At 35.3% G+C, this 18,865-nt stretch overlaps 3 protein-coding genes across 3 annotated transcripts; all 3 read left to right on the top strand.

Moving 5' to 3' along the window:
• The first annotated feature begins 401 nt into the window (after nucleotides 1–401).
• LOC106134749 (uncharacterized) lies at nucleotides 402–1,712 on the top strand. The gene is made up of 2 exons (XM_013334878.2): nucleotides 402–684; nucleotides 1,012–1,712. Exon 2 carries the CDS (start codon nucleotides 1,021–1,023, stop codon nucleotides 1,594–1,596), a length of 576 nt encoding a protein of 191 aa, XP_013190332.2. The 5' UTR covers nucleotides 402–684; nucleotides 1,012–1,020; the 3' UTR covers nucleotides 1,597–1,712.
• Nucleotides 1,713–8,343: 6,631 nt separating this feature from the next.
• On the top strand, nucleotides 8,344–16,137 carry LOC106134748 (aquaporin-4-like). The gene has a single exon (XM_060945708.1). The coding sequence runs from the start codon at nucleotides 8,489–8,491 to the stop codon at nucleotides 9,317–9,319; it is 831 nt and encodes a 276-aa protein (XP_060801691.1). The 5' UTR covers nucleotides 8,344–8,488; the 3' UTR covers nucleotides 9,320–16,137.
• A 141-nt stretch (nucleotides 16,138–16,278) lies between these two features.
• On the top strand, nucleotides 16,279–18,399 carry LOC106134750 (aquaporin). Its single transcript, XM_013334879.2, has one exon. It carries the CDS (start codon nucleotides 16,545–16,547, stop codon nucleotides 17,352–17,354), a length of 810 nt encoding a protein of 269 aa, XP_013190333.2. The 5' UTR covers nucleotides 16,279–16,544; the 3' UTR covers nucleotides 17,355–18,399.
• The last annotated feature ends 466 nt before the right edge of the window (nucleotides 18,400–18,865 follow it).

Here is an 18,865-nt window from a genome sequence, read left to right as displayed (position 1 = left end):
TTAATTTATTTTGACTTTTGATAATAAGTGTAGAGTATTTAACTGAAAATACCGTAGACAGAACAAAATGAAGAGATAAATGCTTAAAATAGACAGTCGGGGAGAATAATACTGGAAACACGGAAAAAATATTTCTCAAAAAAGACTTTCAATCTTTTTGAGGCTGTTGGCTCTGTCTACCCTGTAAGGGATAAAAGCGTGATTATATTTATGTATGAGAGAAAAAGCCTAGAGTATGCCAGTATACCGATCTTTTTAGGGTTTCCACGAGTATAGCTTTTCTTCCTGTCTGCTACGGAACGCTACGTTACTAATTATGTTTACTGTGCTAGCTGGCTAGTTAATATATTGATATAATTATTTAGATTGTTTCACATTATTAAGTTAATTGCAAAAATATGGTCTTTTGCGCTTGTTTATATTTTTTGGATTTAAAAAGCCCCTTAAAATTACATACAGATTTTTTATTGTCTCTATTTATAAACATACTGTAAATAAAATTGTCCACTCGATAGTACTCACACGCTATATCAGGGAAGATGTTTTCGATACTACACACTATGATCTGACCCGTGAAACAGATTAGATACAGGTCTATATAAACAATGTATAATTATATGATTCGTTATATTAACGGCTGCGAGGTTATGTTTGACTCTCAGTACATATTTGCCAAGACATTAGGTAAGTTAATATTGTCCGTTAATTAGTTATGGACAATAATTAATTCAATATTACTTTGTATTGTTATTTGTAAGTTACATTTGCCTTTATTTTAAATTACAACATCATCGCACGTTACTGCGATTATGATAAGATAATTATGATAAGAGTGAGAAATATTGATTAAGCAAAAGTTTTATTCTTACGGATTTTATGGAGTTCGATCTAAAATGATGTGAATTTGTTATTTAAATATAATAATTGGAATAAAATATTATACATATGCTCCCATGCGATATTGTTATAAAATATTTTCGGTCACTTATTCATTATCAATATTTTTTACAGACATTAAAAATGTGGCTTCAAAGAACCCTCATAACTTTAGTACTACTGACAATGCAAACTGCACACAACGGTGACGCGAAACCAGCTGAGGAAGAATGCAACAGCATATCATCATGTTCTTCATGTTTATCAAAAAGTTTCTGCGTTTGGTGTGTAAATAAAGGCAAATGTACGAGGCAGTCCTGCGGAAGCGATAACCACATTCATCCGAAAAATGTAGCCGACGCTCTCATGTCGGGGCCAAAATTTTGTCCCAGAGTCGTTGAATCAGAAAAACAAATGACATTCGCCAGCGGAAAAAAAGCAACAATTGTAGTGAAAATAACACAGATACATATCTATATGGCTTTTACACCGTGGAAATGTAAAATTGACGTGAACGGCAAAGAGACTGAGGTCAATGCCCTTCTGGTTGATGACGAAGTGTATTGCGAAAGTGTCGAACTAATCAACGATACTGACAGTCCATTTGTTATTGGATACGTTCAAGTGTTATGGGAATATATTAATGCGTTTGATGGATTACAAACTTTTAGACTGTGCAGTTGCGATTTAGATCCGAACTGTGGCGCCTGTAATAGCTGACATTGAAAAGAAAGCCAAAGCCAAGAAAAAAACAAAAAAACCAAGTACCTGTTTTAAATTAAAATTTGGAATGAAAATTATTAACCATAAATTATTTCTTTGAACATTATCCTTATCCATCGCTAAATGTGTTGACAAACCAGTTTAAACGATCAAAATGTTGAAATTGCCAGTTAAAAGTTTGGACGCGCAGTATTATTAAGGCAGTTTGCGCTCGGAAGAAAAACAAGACGCTCAAACAAGGACGCTTTGTATAATTTTATCGGGACTCGCGGTAAATTGAAAACGGGGAAAATTATTTTAAACTTTATTTTGGTTTACAGTAATTAAAAAATATTATACCTCTGCTTTTCTTCGTAGTTATATTCTGTGTGAGGATTGCTACTTTGTTGAATAGTCTATTTGAATAAGGCGAGGGCTATGTAATTCGTACGTGATTAAATTTAAAACAAATAAAAATCTAGAATGGTATTGGATTTACATACAATTCATTCAATTTGGAAGCAGAGACATGCAGCAAGGAGTGTTTTTTTTAGCAATGTGATATACCAGTTAATATAATATCGTGATATATATGCCGCATGTGAAAGAAGATGTAGTTACAGGAATAGAAAAGGGTATGTTGAGATGGTTCGGTCATGTGGAGAGGATGAATAAAAACAGGTTGACTAAGCAGATATACATGGAGAGTGTGGAGGGAAAGGTCGGAGTGGGAAGACCTAGACGAACATATCTTGGTCAAATTAAGGACGTCCTGGTAAAGGGTCAGGTCAAAAGTACCCGAAACCGCCGAGCTTGCATGAAGAGAGTTATGAATGTGAATGAAGCGAAGGAAATATGCAGAGATCGTGGCAAGTGGAAAGAGGTAGTCTCTGCCTACCCCTTCGGGAAAGAGGCGTGATTTTATGTATGTATGTATGTATGTATGTATATGCCGCAATAAATAGAAGCACTGGAAAAATAAGTCCTGAAGAGGGAGTCAAAAAGTAACCTCAAGAATGGACACAGGTTAAAATTGGCCGATAAAAGTTAATAAGTATAATAAAATTGTGTACATTATTCCAAGACTAATAAACTTAACTAATATTTTTGATAATATAGTGTGTAAACAATTTAGTCTCCGGCAGATTAACTACGTCTACCTCTTTTTTAAGTGTCAAAAGAGTTACAGAGCACAAAAGAACCAAAAAAGAAAGCTTCAAAAAGCGTCAGGTATGCAGGCAACTGCAAAAACGTAGCCTTTTCTTTTTGATCCATGGGTACTTGAAAACAACAACAACTTATAAGGTCGGCTTGATGGTCTTGCGAGGTTGTTCATGATTGTAAATCATGAACAACCTTGTGTACTCTTTTCAAAATTGGTGCCTTATATGCTAAGAAATTTCCTATCTTCTAGTTTCTCTTGGAGTTCTGGAGTTCTCACCATTCTGGAGAGAAAACCAGGATGTGCTTTTGACCATGATCCAGGATTGGGTGAACACATAGTCCATTTGACTTCCGCAAACTTTGTAGGAGAATCTAACCCGTATTAGATTACGGATACTCATTCAGGTGCCTGAAAGTGAAGGTTATTTTTCCTCACTGTAGGACAATCGGTTAACCCTCAAATTTAAGTACATAGTTCAGAATAAGAGTCATTGATAGAGGCGTGATTTGAACCTGGGCCTTCATTTGTCCATCAAGCATTTAAATCGGGCACCTAATCAATTCAACCGATGCTCACTAAGACATTAACAAATTATCTAAAAATTCGACATTGTAACTTGAGAAGCAAATTTCGTCTTTACAAGTGTGACATGTTACTAGAAGACAATAGGCATTAGCAATGGAGCCGTAAGGTTTTCAGTAAAGCGTGAAATAGGTGCGCGAATGTGCCGCCAGCCTTAATTGCTCGTCTGCATTTCTTTGAATAGAACGTAATTATGATGAACAACGCCTTTACTATGCACAATTTTAGAAATTAAATTATCGCTCTACACATTTTCTAAAAAAATTATGTCTTCATCAGAAAAAATAATTAAAAAATATACGTATATCTTAGAGTATCTACTTAATTATAAATAATTAAGAAACCTTTATAAGTTATTCCAGCGCGACACTACATACATTACCTAAAATGGTTTGCAGTGTTGTCTATCTATTTTTAACCTCAAAAATTACTTACTTTTATATTATTTAAATTGAAATAAGTATATATATAACTCTAAATAACCAATATAATAGTCTAAAAATATTTTATACGAAGTCTCAGCTCGATTTATTTAAACTCATGACAGTACATCGCCGCATCATTAAGTAGGCAAAGGATGATTACACTAGTTTACAGTATATCTGTTGCCAAAATAATTTTAGCTGTTGCTAACTTTATATGGTATGCATATTTCAAATATATAAATATATTTTTTTTATCAGCTCTAGTTTTTGAGTTTCAGCTATGACGTAAAAACAGAAAAAAAACATGTATTTAATAAGAAATTATTTATTAAAAAATTATTTTAATCATTGGCTTCTACAAAACTTCGTTTCAAAGCTTTTCTCTGATGTGTAGATTTAGGAAAATGGCGTATCAGAGACCAACAATAGTCAGACATCATATTCTTATCCCAAAAACCCTGATAACGCTCTTCCATGACTCGTAAGTCTTGATGCATACGCTCTCCTTGCTCTTCGCTCATATCCCCTAAATTTTCCGGAAATCAAAAGCAAAAGTTTTATGCTCATATTGCACCCCATATTTTTTAATTGTAAAAGAAGGTCTTCTACAAGCTCGACATATGTAATTTTCCGATTTTTTGTTTCCGAGAAAATTCTGCATCACAGAGACAAAAGCTGTCCAAACCCTTAGTTCTAGCTCACTCATTGAATTTTTAAATTGAACATCTTTTGAGAGTTCTCTAATTTGGGGGCCATCAAATATACTGGCTTTAATCTTCTCCATAGTGAGCTGAGGAAATTTTTGCCAAATGTATGAAAAGCAATTCCCTTTTTTATCTAGTGCTTTAACAAACTGTTTCATGATTCATGCGGAACCGGACGCTAAACACAAGAAGGACTTGGGTACTGCCATTTAGCTCGATTTTTAGTGTTTAAACCGTTTACATTCACACTACAAAAGTAACAGCCTTCGTGATGATTTTGTGGTTCTCGCCAAATCGTTGGTGTTCCAAATTTAAAGGCACTTCTTTTACCACTTTTCCATAATCTTAAATATTCCACACACGATTTACACACACAATTGGGAGCCCAAGACTTGTCATTTTTATCCAAGAGCTTCCCAAAGTACTCAAAATAGGTATTTTTCACCAACTCTGGTATAACTTTTCTACTCTCTTTAAACACATATTGTCCGCATATATAGCAAAAATGATTTGGATTATTTAAGCAACGTCTTTTTGAACTACTCATGTTGCAAAAACTTTAGATATTATTTATAATACAATAAAAAACGTACTTTATCGGTAAACAAATAAGCACAAATGATAAAAATCATAAACAAAGTAACTCGAGCTGCACGAAAAATTTTAAGGGTAGATTTGACATAAACGAGTCACAAGTAAACACTATCAACCATCTAAATCACGGCAACTGACAAAAAGTGGAATTTTGTAAACTAGTGTTATGAAAGCACTTTATTTTTTATCTGTGGTTGAGTCCCCAAGGATTTTAATGAGGGTACTCTTTTCATGGCTGTCCTTTATTTTCATACGAAATTTAATTTGTCCCGGATCAAAGGGTGGACTTACAAATGAAATACATAGAAAAAAAATTAATACTGCAAGTAGAATTGCGAATATAATGCTAGTAATTTTTATGCATTTTATTCATAATAATGTAATTGCCACGGGCAAATGGTAGTATACATTTAAATAGCCCAGACACAGTGCCGTGTAATGTAAGTGCTTTATTTCTCGGGTAATTTACCCAAGTTGCTTTTTTCAATTAACAACGTCGCAGGCAATTTTTCTTCCTACTTTTGCCGAGAGTGAAAAAAGAAAAATGGACGTACGCCACTCCGACAGTTGGATACGCACGAGCTCGGAGTGAAAAGGTTTATTTCTTCCCCATTTATTATGGCAACACTATTACTAATGTTTATGAACGTAATTGGGGTAAAAGGGTGAGATAACTCTTGTCTTCGCGTTATTCTTACTGTCTTTAGTCCTTTCAGCGACTTGACTTAATATAGAGATGACTGTACAGATAAGCTTAATGCTGCATGCAAATTTCTTCCTATATGAGTGTTGAATACTCTGATATAAAATCATACATAGATCTTTCCTCACGGACAAGATACATGTGCGAGTACGATACGGAGTAGAAATATTCCAACATACCTACAAATCTAATAATAAAAGGCCACACTCAACTGGATGTATTAATAATGGAATCGAGATTCAGATACTGATAGCTTGTTATGCCATCATCATAAAGATGAATCACAAATTTGGTTTTAAATGTGAATAGCTAATGATGATACTTAAATTTTTATTCCATGCGTAATTTCCAAATTTTACCTAAAAGAGAGGTAATTTTAAAGTCGTTACTGGCTGAAAGTTTCCAGAAGTTAGAATCATACTGTACCCAGTAAATTTAAGTTTAGAAACGGCGTTTGAAATGAGCTTCCGAACTCATGTGGGCACACACGCTTGCCTCCTGCCTGTTACCAACCAAAACTACCCGCCCCGCATTCTAAGTGACTCGTTATGATTTGACATATAACCCAACCCTATGTATGACTTAGTAATAACTACATTGAAAATGCAATTGTATTTATACAGGCACGACCTGAATATTTTCAAAATTTACATACATCACGTCTTTATCCCTTACCGGGAGACAAAGCCAACAGATTCTTTGCTAACAGATAAGCATAGTACTCAAAAATTCACAACTTTAAAATTGGTGGTCTTTTAAATATTGTATGACTGTTGAATAATTTTAAACTTTGTGTCTCCCTGTCCAACAAAGCATTTTATTTATTATTTTCTTTTCTTCATACTTAATTTGTAGTTTGGTAAAAATAGCATATGCAGTGTAAAAGTGTAAGTTAATAAGTTACACTCGTCAACAACTCGCTTTGCACAATTTCTATAAAGCTTATTTTGTAAAGGAAATCATTCTAATTAAACAGAAAAAGATTAAACAGAAATATTTTTGAAGCAACAGAACGGCAAGTCTTGCAAAGATGTACGTACAGTTCAACAATATCTATTATGGCACCATAAAGTTACAAAATGTGAGTACAGAGCCAAAGGGCGGCTAACGTAAGTACCAGCGACGGGATAAACAAAGGATAAGTAGAGTAATATGCTTTGGAGTTGGCTCCGATGCGAAGGTGTAAGCCGGTCTAGTCACAGTTGGTTTACATCGGACGTGTGCTGATTTTATTTAGAAGTTTAATGAATAAGTACTTTTATTTTATTTCTAACTAGGTTTTACACAGGCATGATTTTTATTTTTCGAACAAATTTGATTATAACTTAATATCATTGTGAATTCTCGATAACATTTTTCAGCTATCGGCTTCATAGCTCGGTTAAAAAGCCAATTAGTAAGTGATACTGAATGCAATAAAAATTTGAACAAAATAAAATACGGCAACTTGCCCAGCACTAACCCTGGGGAAAATGTGCACTGTGATTTCATTTCGTCGTCTCATGTCATATAGTCCACGAGTGAAGAAATGGTTCTACTTTAATTTGCTTGTAACCATCTTACCATACAAATAAAAGTCTTAATTATTTTAATTTGTTTTTTTTTTATGAAATGATTTGTTGTAAATTTATAATTTAAAGTTCAATGAATAAATAATTTTTATTATTCAGGTATTTCTGTTGTAAAATTATAATCTTTTATTATCCATTTTTTGGGGAAAATGGCTTATTCACGGTAGATATACATTGTTCTGCCTATCTATATATCTGCCTTACTCTAGAAAAAGATAGCAAATGCATAAATTGGCAATATCGTATCAATGTTGCGGCGAAAATAGATAAAACCGAAATGAATACCGGAGGCAAGAAATAAATATTAAAAGCAATCTGCCAAATCCCATCGTATTTTTGATTCCCTATGCGGGCCAGATGCCGATATACGAATGGATCACAGGAATGGATCCTCACTAAAAGGCTATCCCGAAGTTTCCCGACACGCAATTAATCAGGCCGACACTCCTTCTCGAACAGGGATTATAGTAAATGGCCGGATTAGGTACACGCAACTTTTTCTGCCTTAGGAAAGTTACATTTTTAACAAGCGATTAATGGTAGAACTAGTTTTGTCGGATCTATGATATAGGTACTCTTAAAACTTAATTCTTAGTATTACAAAGTTTCACTCTTTCTTTTCTTGTAGTTGAATCTTACTATATGATTCAACTACAATTGAAACAAATTCTAATTTAATCAATTTCGAAATCTGTCTATCTATCTGACTGTTTCGCTGTTTGTCTGTTCTCCCCTTCTTTTTGGAATGCTGTTTGTTACCTTCCGGCTGTCAAGGCTTATTATCTATTAAGTCGCATCGTACGGCATATCATTATTCTAAAATAGTTTAAAATTGACGGTATTATATATATAAATATCTATTTACACAGTTATTATGGTCACGACTTCGATATCCTTAACACAAAATCAGACACGAGCATACGTATATTTGATTTCATTGTTCAAACAGTAGTTGTCAGTAAAGATTTACTTTAAAAGATAACGAAAGTTAAATTTACTAATCAGCTACCATTCTTCACTTATCAAATTTATTTAAACGTTGTGATCTTTTTCATCTACAAATTAGTTACCTTTTATCAGGCAGTGTGAAAAAGTGGATTGTACTGAAATCGGCCATCCAATATAATGTGAAAACTTTTTCGATTGTATTGCAAAGTTTTGTAAAAATGACTGTGCCTCCTAGCCCTCGATCTATCATCGTCAGTGTAATTGACAGTAAGCGGACCCAATCCGAATCAGAATCGAAATCAGTAGTTACCTGGTGCCGCTCACAATGGAAGGCGATAGCTGCAGAGATTATAGCTACTATGATTTTGTTGCTACTCGGCTGTATGACTTGTTTACCTATCGATGGATTCCATATCCTGCCACCACTCTACTCACCTATTGGCTTCGGCTTGATAGTTTTATCTAACGTTCAGATATTCGGTCATATATCTGGTGCGCATATGAATCCATTCGTATCAGTGATTGGTGTTATATACGGGAAGATATCCGCTGCAACTGGAATAGCTTTTATAATCGCTCAATGCATTGGATCTACATTGGGATATGGAATACTTATGTATCTATCACCGCACAATCTGGCTGAAAAGGGAATCTGCCTGACGCTTCCACACTCAACTCTAAATGATTATCAAGCTTTAGGTATTGAGATGGTTTTGACGGCTGTTCTGTCTCTATTGATATGTGCTTTATGGGATCCAGCCAATGCTGCTAAACAAGAATCAGTTGCACTCAAATTCGGCTTTACAATAATCGGCCTGAGTATAGCGGGATCCTCCTTGACTGGTTGCAGTATGAACCCAGCCAGATCTTTGGGACCAGCATTATTGACCGGGAGATGGGAGTCTCACTGGGTGTACTGGGTTGGACCTTTAGTTGGCGGAACACTTTCGGCTGTTTTCTACAAGTATATGTGGTTAACAAACCCTGAAATCAAAAATTTGGAAGTTCAAAATGTGGAACTCGAACAAAAATGTGATGAAGTTAAATAGTAACAAAGATAGTAATAGAAGGCATATTTTTTGTGGGAATTAAATGGACGTTATAAAATAGATGTATTTGTATAAAATAGAAAAATATTTCTTTAAGTTAATAATTTTTGCGAATCATTTCGCAAGATGGATTCCGGCGGCCTGCTTTAAAGAATATCTTTTTTATTTCTTTAATTTTGTGAATGTCGACATGAAAGAGTAATAAATATTGTTAGCAGATATATTTTTCGTAGCCTATATAAGGGCTCGCCAACAGGGTTCGCCCTCTTTTGCCGCGCGACCGTCAAGCCGTCAACACGTCATCTTGGTGATATTTTTCCGTTTTATACCTATTCTATGCTTTCGTTCTGGTGATTTATAATTTAATTAAATAAATTCAATTGTTATTATTAAATAGTCTCGAAATATATTTTTTTTTTAATTAAAATATCCCTTCTGTGCTAAAATCAGAAGTGGGATAGGCCTTTAGCCCACAGCTGTCTATTTTAGTTAACAAGAACGAAAGCATAATTTTTACAGTCTTGTATCTTTTTACTGTGTGTATTTTGTGTTGAGTGATTTTATTTGTCAGTTGTGATATTGAAATTTTGCGGCCAGTGTTAAACCGTAATTATTATGGCCGGCTCCAAACGTAAACATTCAAAAAGTAGGTCGCGTAGACATAAGTCACGTTCTAAAAGTAGATCACGTTCGTTGCGCCGGAGCCTTTCACGTAGTCCTCCTCAAAATGTACCTTTGCCGGAGACAAGCAGTAGTGATGGTTTAAATGCAATACAACAAAGTTTAAATGTTATTATGTTACGGTTGGATGCGTTAGAAAATAATAATCCGTCTCGTACTACCCTCGCTTGTAAAGAAAATGTCGTAAATTCTAACGAATCCGAATCACGTCGTAATAGCTATGACGGTGTTAACTTGCGCAGTGCCCCCGTAGATACACAACGACACTCTTCCCTGGTTGACTGTGACGACAATACGTCACATGTCGACAGCACTCTGTCGACGGCGCAAGCGCTGGTTGATGCCATCAAAACATTGGCCCCCCCACGTACACATTATTACGTATCGAATTTTGATCCCGCTATACATGATATAGAGTCTTGGTTTGAAGAGGTGGATCGGGCTAAACTCGCTAACAATTGGGATGATCGTGAATGTTTATCGCGCGTGGCCGGTTGTTTAAAAGGCGATGCAAAAGCCTGGTTGAACGAGTGGGGTTCAAATGACCGGTCCTGGTCCAATTTCAAGCTAGATTTTCGATCTCTGTGTCCAAATAAATTAGATTACGCTAATATTTTATTTGACATAATGAATACTACATCAGATAAGTATAGCACGTATGCCGAATATGCGCGTCGCACTTTGCTTAGATTAAGAATAGTAAAAGGTTTAAGTGAAGAATTAATTACACAAATAACCATTCGAGGTATAACTGATGCACAAGTGCGTGCTGCAGCGGCTAACGCCAATCTGAGTCTCGAAAATTTGGTCTCGTTTTTATCTATTTATGTGAAACCTGGCTGCGATAAACCCGATTCTAAGCCTCAATTTAATAGAAAACGTGAATATTCTGACAATCCAAACAATAAATTCTCAACCTTACAATGTGGTTTATGTGGCCAGGCGGGACATAAAAGTTATCGGTGTTATAAGAAACCGCGTCAATTTGATAATGATTCACCTACATCTACCGCCATTTCGTGTACATTTTGTAAAAAGCCCGGTCATACTCAAGATAAGTGTTTTGCTAAAGAAAGATCAGAGTCATGCAATTAACGAAATGTCAATCTCTGTTCAGAGTTATCCCAAAGTTCGTTGGAAACAAATAAAATGCAAGATGAACCTAGTTTCGGCAGTGTAAGGTATTCCTATAGATGTACTTATCGACAGCGGAACTATGAACGTATGTGTTACCATATCGCAAGTACTAAAATAATTTTCGTGCGCCTTAAAACCAACCAATTGTATACTAAAAGGTATTAGCAACCAAGAAATACCTGCAACTGCGTATGTTACTTATCTATCGAATTTGATGAGATCTCTATAGAAGCTGATCTCGTGAAGGTTCCGTCGACGTGTATGAATACCACTATTATTATCGGTACGGATGTTTTGAACAGAGATGGAATAACATTACGATCTCGGAATAGACAATATTTGACTAGAACCCATTCATCCATGAGAAGATACGTGGCCGCGGTTAGTGAGACACCTCAAGTAAATACACCCCTTCAAGGTAATGTTCGCGATTATCTAATGGAGGTAATTAAAACATATTCAAACTTTTTATTACTGGTACAGCTACTACAACTGTAACTACAGGTAAGTTACACATTAACCTTACCAGTAATACCCCGGATTTGCTTAGCGATGTTTTGAAAACTCACACGGAAGCAGGTTTTTGTTAAACTTAAAAAGTATTTCTCCTTGACAACTGAAGTTGAGTACTTGGGTTGTGAATCAGTCGAGGTCAGGTTAGACCGAGCCCTAATAAAGTCAAAGCTTTAATAGATTCGCCAACTCCAGAAATTGTGAAGCAAGTCAGGCAATAACTAACTAATAACTATCCTACCAAAACGACACTAATCAGGTGAGCTCAGTCAGGAGTTTAATTTAAATGGGGTGCTGAACAAGAAGTGGTTCGTAAGGAACTTGTCGCTATTCTCACATAATCTTAAACCTGCTGAGCATAGAAGTGAACTACAGGAAGAACCTGTGGTCAGAAATGTTATGGAAGTTACAACTCATTCTCAATATTACAAAACATAAAACTAGGCAAACTTCCGCGCTTAATTAACTTTTAGGCATAGAGGCTGTTACTCCTGTCATAAGGTCATTATCATATGACGTTGTGCACAATGACTCTAATAAAAATAGAGGAGCGCGTCGTGAACTAAGTAGGTCTCAGGCTAATGATTTACTTCAATCACATCGTGCCTGACAGGATTCCTATGTCAACCGTCAAAGAGAGGCGCCAAAGCAATACAAACGCTCACCGCGTTATCTTGTAATTTTTATTAAGTTCTCAGTCAACAGGCAAAATGGACTCTGGAATGCGTGGTCCTTATAAAGTGACACGTGTTCTACCTGGTGGAAGGTACGAGCTGCGACTCTGTCTGGGTCGTATGGAAAGCCACCCAAGCTGCCGCAGAGTATATGGTGCCATGGCGAGGCGAGTGGTGCCCCGAATCTTGTGCTGCCTTCTTTGACAATGAGTTCAACAGAATATACCTGTTTCCTACAAAGCAATCATAGCCGTTTTTGTCATATTAGGTTCTTTTGGGGTCCCTTTAACTTACTCCCTTTAAATTCTTGCAAGTCATGACATTTTTCCCTTTCAGTTTTTGACAAATTTACTGACAAACACACTGACTGATGAATTGTAGAAGTATGATGAATAACGTTATGATTGTGGGAATAAAGCAGGTAGTAAGGGAGCCTTAACGGACAGACGTAGAGTTACGTGGTCCTGGACAGACGTAGAGTTACGTGGTCCTTTCCTCTCCCTGTGGACAGACGTAGAGTTACGTGGTCCTTTCTTCTCCCTGTGGACAGACGTAGAGTTACGTGGTCCTCTCTTCTCTATATGGACAGACGTAGAGTTACGTGGTCCTGGACAGACGTAGAGTTACGTGGTCCTTTGACATTGACAGACGTAGAGCTACGTGGTCAAATGTTATTTTCCCTTTGGCTTACAGACATAGTGCTATGTGGTCTGCCAAAGTATCAGTTATGTAGACAGACGTAGTGCTACGAGGTCTACATAACTAAAACTAACTGGTCGTGTGAACAGACGTAGAGCTACGTGGTTCACAGGGCTAATATATTTTTCTAGCTATTGTGGTACTGCCTACTAACAGATTCGGCGACTATGTGATCAGACGTAGAGCTACGTGGATCACGAGACCGCTTGTTTTTATAGTTCGTGCAGTGCCACAATACTACAATTTATTTCATTGTTACTATGCGTATATAGTTGCCTTGAATGTTACAGAGTTTCTAAATCCTGTTCGTTACTTTCAGATAATGATATTGATGACGACAGGATTGATCTACCAGCAGGAACCTCACGTGATGACTTAGGTCCCCAAGGTATCTAAGCACAAGAGGTCGAGGACGACCTACGTCAGGAGAGGCCGTGTTAGCAGATATATTTTTCGTAGCCTATATAAGGGCTCGCCAACAGGGTTCGCCCTCTTTTGCCGCGCGACCGTCAAGCCGTCAACACGTCATCTTGGTGATATTTTTCCGTTTTATACCTATTCTATGCTTTCGTTCTGGTGATTTATAATTTAATTAAATAAATTCAATTGTTATTATTAAATAGTCTCGAAATATATTTTTTTTTAATTAAAATATCCCTTCTGTGCTAAAAATATAATATATTTTAATTTTGTACGTACAATACAATTCATTTAACATAAAGCAGTTTAATGTAATTTGTTTAATTTTCTACAATAACTTTTCCTATCTGGTGTTAGTCCGGGAAGTCATATCCTCACGATCAAACATTGGGTAAGTCAACTTTTTAAACTATAAAACAGAAATATATTTCATATTCTAGCATTTTATTTTCGAATTTGAAATCGAAATAGGTAATTATAAGTAATGAGTATATTTGTTTGCCACTTTCTGGATGAGTAAACAAGGGATAAGCCAACTAATATGGGTTGGAGTTAGGCTCCTCACATACTGTAAGCCGGCTACTAGTTCAACGTACGACGGCGGACGTGCGTGGAATCCAGCGGACGGTTGATTTAAAATCCAGCATTGGGTGTCGGGGGATTCGCGATAGTTTTATTTCATAGTCTATGCGATAACTTTGTGGACAGTTAACGAAGTCGTCCTGTCGATTGTCGAAACTAGACCCTCCTCAGGGAGGACACAATTGGGATTAATTCCTGGATATTGGATCAATATAATAAAACTTATCCATTACATATGAGTAAATGACAGACATAGTACAATCGAATACTAAGCATGTATATTTCTTATAAAGTGTTGTGTTATCCCTATCCTAACATTTAGGAGGAATATTCCACGGGAACTGGTCATTAGATACCCGTACGAAGTCGCAGGCGAAAAATAATTAATATAAAAGTAAAATTTGTTAAGACATAGAGATATACGTGTACACATAGCAATATCAATAGGATAACATTTTAAAATAGGTATTATACATCCAAATGCACGTCACGTTACGATATTTTTTCGTTAGGTTATATGAGTTATTGTTAGTAAGACATATCCCAATAACAAATTTACAATCAAGTTATTATCGAACGAACGGATCCGTCTAGTTCTCAACTGAGACAGTGCTATCACCTTACCGTACATAAATCAGTAAGCGAAGAAAATAGCGATAACAACCATCGCTAAACGACATTGTTTACGACAGAACCTCCAGTGAGGATTGTAGGCGAGGCACGTACGGCGCGATGTCCTCAGACACGCTTGTTAGATACCTAATATAGCTTGTAGCGTTACATTTTTTGTATACAACAATACATACAGCCCTTATCGCTATCCTGTGAATCTGGGCACTCTAAGCGCTTGACACAACATATGTTGTGCGTTTCTCGCGTTCCCACTTGCCATGATCCCTGCATAATTGTTTTGTTTCACCCACGTTCGAATATCTCTTGATACACGGAAATCGGTATAGGGTAATCTTGACTTGACCTTTCTCCAAGATGTCACTGACTTAATCAAAGGGTGTTAGTCTAAGCTTTCCTCGTTCAACGTTTCCATTCACACTCTGTTCTGTATTCCTAAGTCAAAGCTTGAGAGTAATACGATAAATTTACTTAACAACTAACTCATAGTTTATTATTATACTATTAAAACAACAACTATGCAGTAAGAAAATGTATTGTAAAGTTGAAAAAAACAATAAAGATAACAACCTTAGGTAAACAGGCAACATTGCATATGTTACTATGTGAGAGGCTTGGAAAAAATAAAATACTAAATAGGCATAAAATAATGGAATGAAATATTATATTCCCTATTTTTTTAAGCAATTCAATAAATTATTTAAGTAGTTAAGAAGTAATATTTAATCGCAACAAGAATACCAAAGTCCTTGTACCTACCATCTTTCATTGCGCTTGCACACTAACTTGATTGTGACCTTCAAGACAGGTTTGCAATATGTATACGCAATATCGATTGCTCTTTGACCAACGTAGACTTAAGTATAAACAAATGAAGTATTGGTAGAATGAAGATGGGTTATTTATATTATTAATTTAAAAAAAACTACAGACAAAATTATGGCCGTCAATTTATTAGCAAACATGTTATAAGCAAGAATGCTATAGAACGTCCAAAGTGTGTAATTGCATTTGTCCATGGATAAAACTATTATGTTAACTAGCTGTCGTTATTTTCGGCCAACTTAATCGGCCGACATCAATTTTTCATACCCACCAAGGGTATGAAAAATAGATGTTGGCCGATTCTTAGACCTACTCAATATGCTCACAAAATTTCATGAGAATCTGTCAAGCCGTTTCGGAGGAGTACGGGAGAATTTTATATACATATAAGATTATGATGTAATGGAATATAAAGAATACATGAATAAATAATTGAAATTTTTATCTAAGTTAAATAGTAGGATCCCATTATAAAATTAAGAATGTAAAGATAAGTATAACATTTGTGTTATCTGCAGATAATTTGTTGTAGTTTATAATAATAATTCCTCCTACTAGTTGTACAAAATATTACAAAAAAACTAGACTATTATCAAGAAAAAGGTCCCTTCCAATGTTCGGTCGATTGAAATGACTTTAAAAGAATTCCTTTCTAAGGGAATCTTTTGTATGAAATAATGATACAAAAATATTATTTCCCTGTAAATTAAGTATATTTATTTCAGTGTAATGCAACCATGCTCACATAAAGAACGCTCAATATCATGCCTAAACTTGATAACACTCCATATCAAAGAGAATTACTGTTATATCTTATTTCGTGTAATAAACTCGGCAGTGGGGTTTACTGTTGAATATCTTTATGTCAACATTAAGGTTGTGCTCGTCGCAGCACAGACACGTCCACAGAACGGTCCAATCGTAAAAATATACGTCATAAAATAATGATTTACAGTTTAAGACAATGACCTTTGTAGTAAACAAAACCATGTGAAAGTGATTCATAAACAGTGAAAGGTGTGTGCTTTTAATTTAAATAAAATTGTGTAAAATTATCAGCCAGGATGACAGTGTCACCTACTCGATCCATCGCTGTGCACGTAGCTGAAAATATACCTTCCAAATCTCCATCTTTATTGAAAACAATAGCTACTTGGTGCAGTTTACAATGGCGAGCTATAATAGCGGAGTTTGTAGCCATGATATTTTTGATTATATTTGGATGTATGTCCTGCATACCCCTAGATGGATTTGAAGTACAGCCTCCGATGTATGCGCCTTTTGGATTTGGTCTGACAGTCATGGCTAACGTCCAGATTTTCGGACACTTGTCAGGCGCGTACATGAACCCGTTCGTTGCAATAATTGCTTGGATTTTCGGGAAAATTTCGTTTTCAGTGACAATTGCTTACATAATAGTCGAGTGTCTCGGATCTATAGTTGGATATGGCATTCTGATCACAATATCTTCTTATGACATGGTTGAAAATGAAATTTGCTTAACGCTGCCGCATCCAAATCTCAACCAGTATCAGACTTTGGGGGTTGAAGTAATATTATCTGCTGCACTTTCATTAATTAACTGTGCATTGTGGGATCCTCATTTTTCTAAGAACCAGGACTCTGCAGCTATCAAATTTGGTCTTACAGTAGTAGTACTATCTCTTGCCGGAGGGCCTTTAACTGGAGCAAGTATGAATCCAGCAAGGACTTTGGGCCCAGCATTGTGGACTGGAAGGTGGGACGCCCATTGGGCTTATTGGGTAGGACCCATGGTCGGCGGTATATTGCCAGCAGTATTCTACAAATATGTGTGGTTGAAAAAAAAAGAACATCGAAGTGGTCCTGAACTAGTAGGTGAAGTCAAAGAGTGATAAACTAATTTTTATTTATTAGATTTTTCCCACCAATTCCGTGAATACAATTCACAGTTTTATATTGATTTATATTGTCTACTGCGGGACTTTTATTATTCGATATTTCGGCACTCTACTTAATGAGTACTGTTGCTAAATGTGTAAATACGCGGTAACGTAAATGAAGTGACAATTGGCTAGTCAACCCATCAATATAAAGTTCGTGTATATGATGTGATCATTCCCAATTTATGTAATTCGAACAATTGAAATCTTAACATTACGTATATAAACCTATATTAGGTTCGTTGTAATGAATACTAATTAGATATTGACAGCAAATGTCGCGCATATTAATGGCAAGATGACATTTTGCGATGACGTTACTACCTTCGACTTTATCAGAGACATGAAAGTCATTACATAATTTTTCTATCTTTTGAAAGGTTCTGCCAATCAGTTCTATTTGATGAACTGGTTATTCAATTAATACCTGTCTACAAATTAACTTACTCCTTGAAGAAAATTGTTAGATATAAGTACCTAGTCACTAGGACGCTTCTACTATTATAATTTTTAAAAATTTTATGTAGAGAACAAAAAGATTATGATTTTTTTTACCAAAACGAAAATTTCATTTATGTCAAATAAAATTTAAAATTTTCATACTTCTCAATACATATTAGGTCCATGTCTCAATATATTAAAATATCTACATTTCCTGTTTGATGACACAATGACAGTGAGTGACATAAATGATGTGACCATGGAAATGGATGTAACGTATTTACGAAATGGTTTTCTAATTAATAAGTGGTTAGGTACTTCTTACTCGTATACTAAAGTAATTCAAAATTAAGTTATTAAATGTAAATATGATCATTGATTTGCTAAGTAGGTTTTAGTGTTAAATGTAGCTATGCTTTTGAATATTAAGTACCTATCTTCTTTACGAATATAATGTAATTTCCTTTAAATACATATCAATTCATTTCCTTGTAATTGTGATCTGCAAGATTTGATGATAGGTTGCCGTAACAAAATTAAAAGTTTGTGGAGATACTATGGTCTTTATTTTTTTATTTTGATCTTTGAAATCAGAAAAAAAACATTGATATACTTTTGTAATTCTATCATTAAGCCAAATAGCTGAACGTGGCTATTCAATCTTTTCAAGACTGTTGGCTCTGTCTGCCCCGCAAGGGATATAGACGTGACCATATGTATGTACGAGTATGTAATTTCGTAGATATTTTTAATTTCTATGATTCAACATCATCAACATATCCATGTAATATCAAATAAATCCTTAAGTAAGTATGTGGATGTTATGATGTTCTAAGGTGTATGGGAATAAATCACTAATCAAATAATTAATTAAATCTCAATAAACACCTTAACTTAAATAATCCATTGACGTCATTCTGAATAACGAGACATAAAAATGGTATTATAAATTTAATAAAAACTACTATTTATAAGAATTAAAGTATTATCAAGTTCAAAAAATGGTCGGTTAATATGAAAGC

This window comes from Amyelois transitella, chromosome 9, assembly GCF_032362555.1.
Source record: "Amyelois transitella isolate CPQ chromosome 9, ilAmyTran1.1, whole genome shotgun sequence".
NCBI lineage: Eukaryota > Metazoa > Arthropoda > Insecta > Lepidoptera > Pyralidae > Amyelois > Amyelois transitella.
Note: the sequence above shows the minus strand (reverse complement) of the source record. Positions and strands in the feature narration are given on the sequence as shown.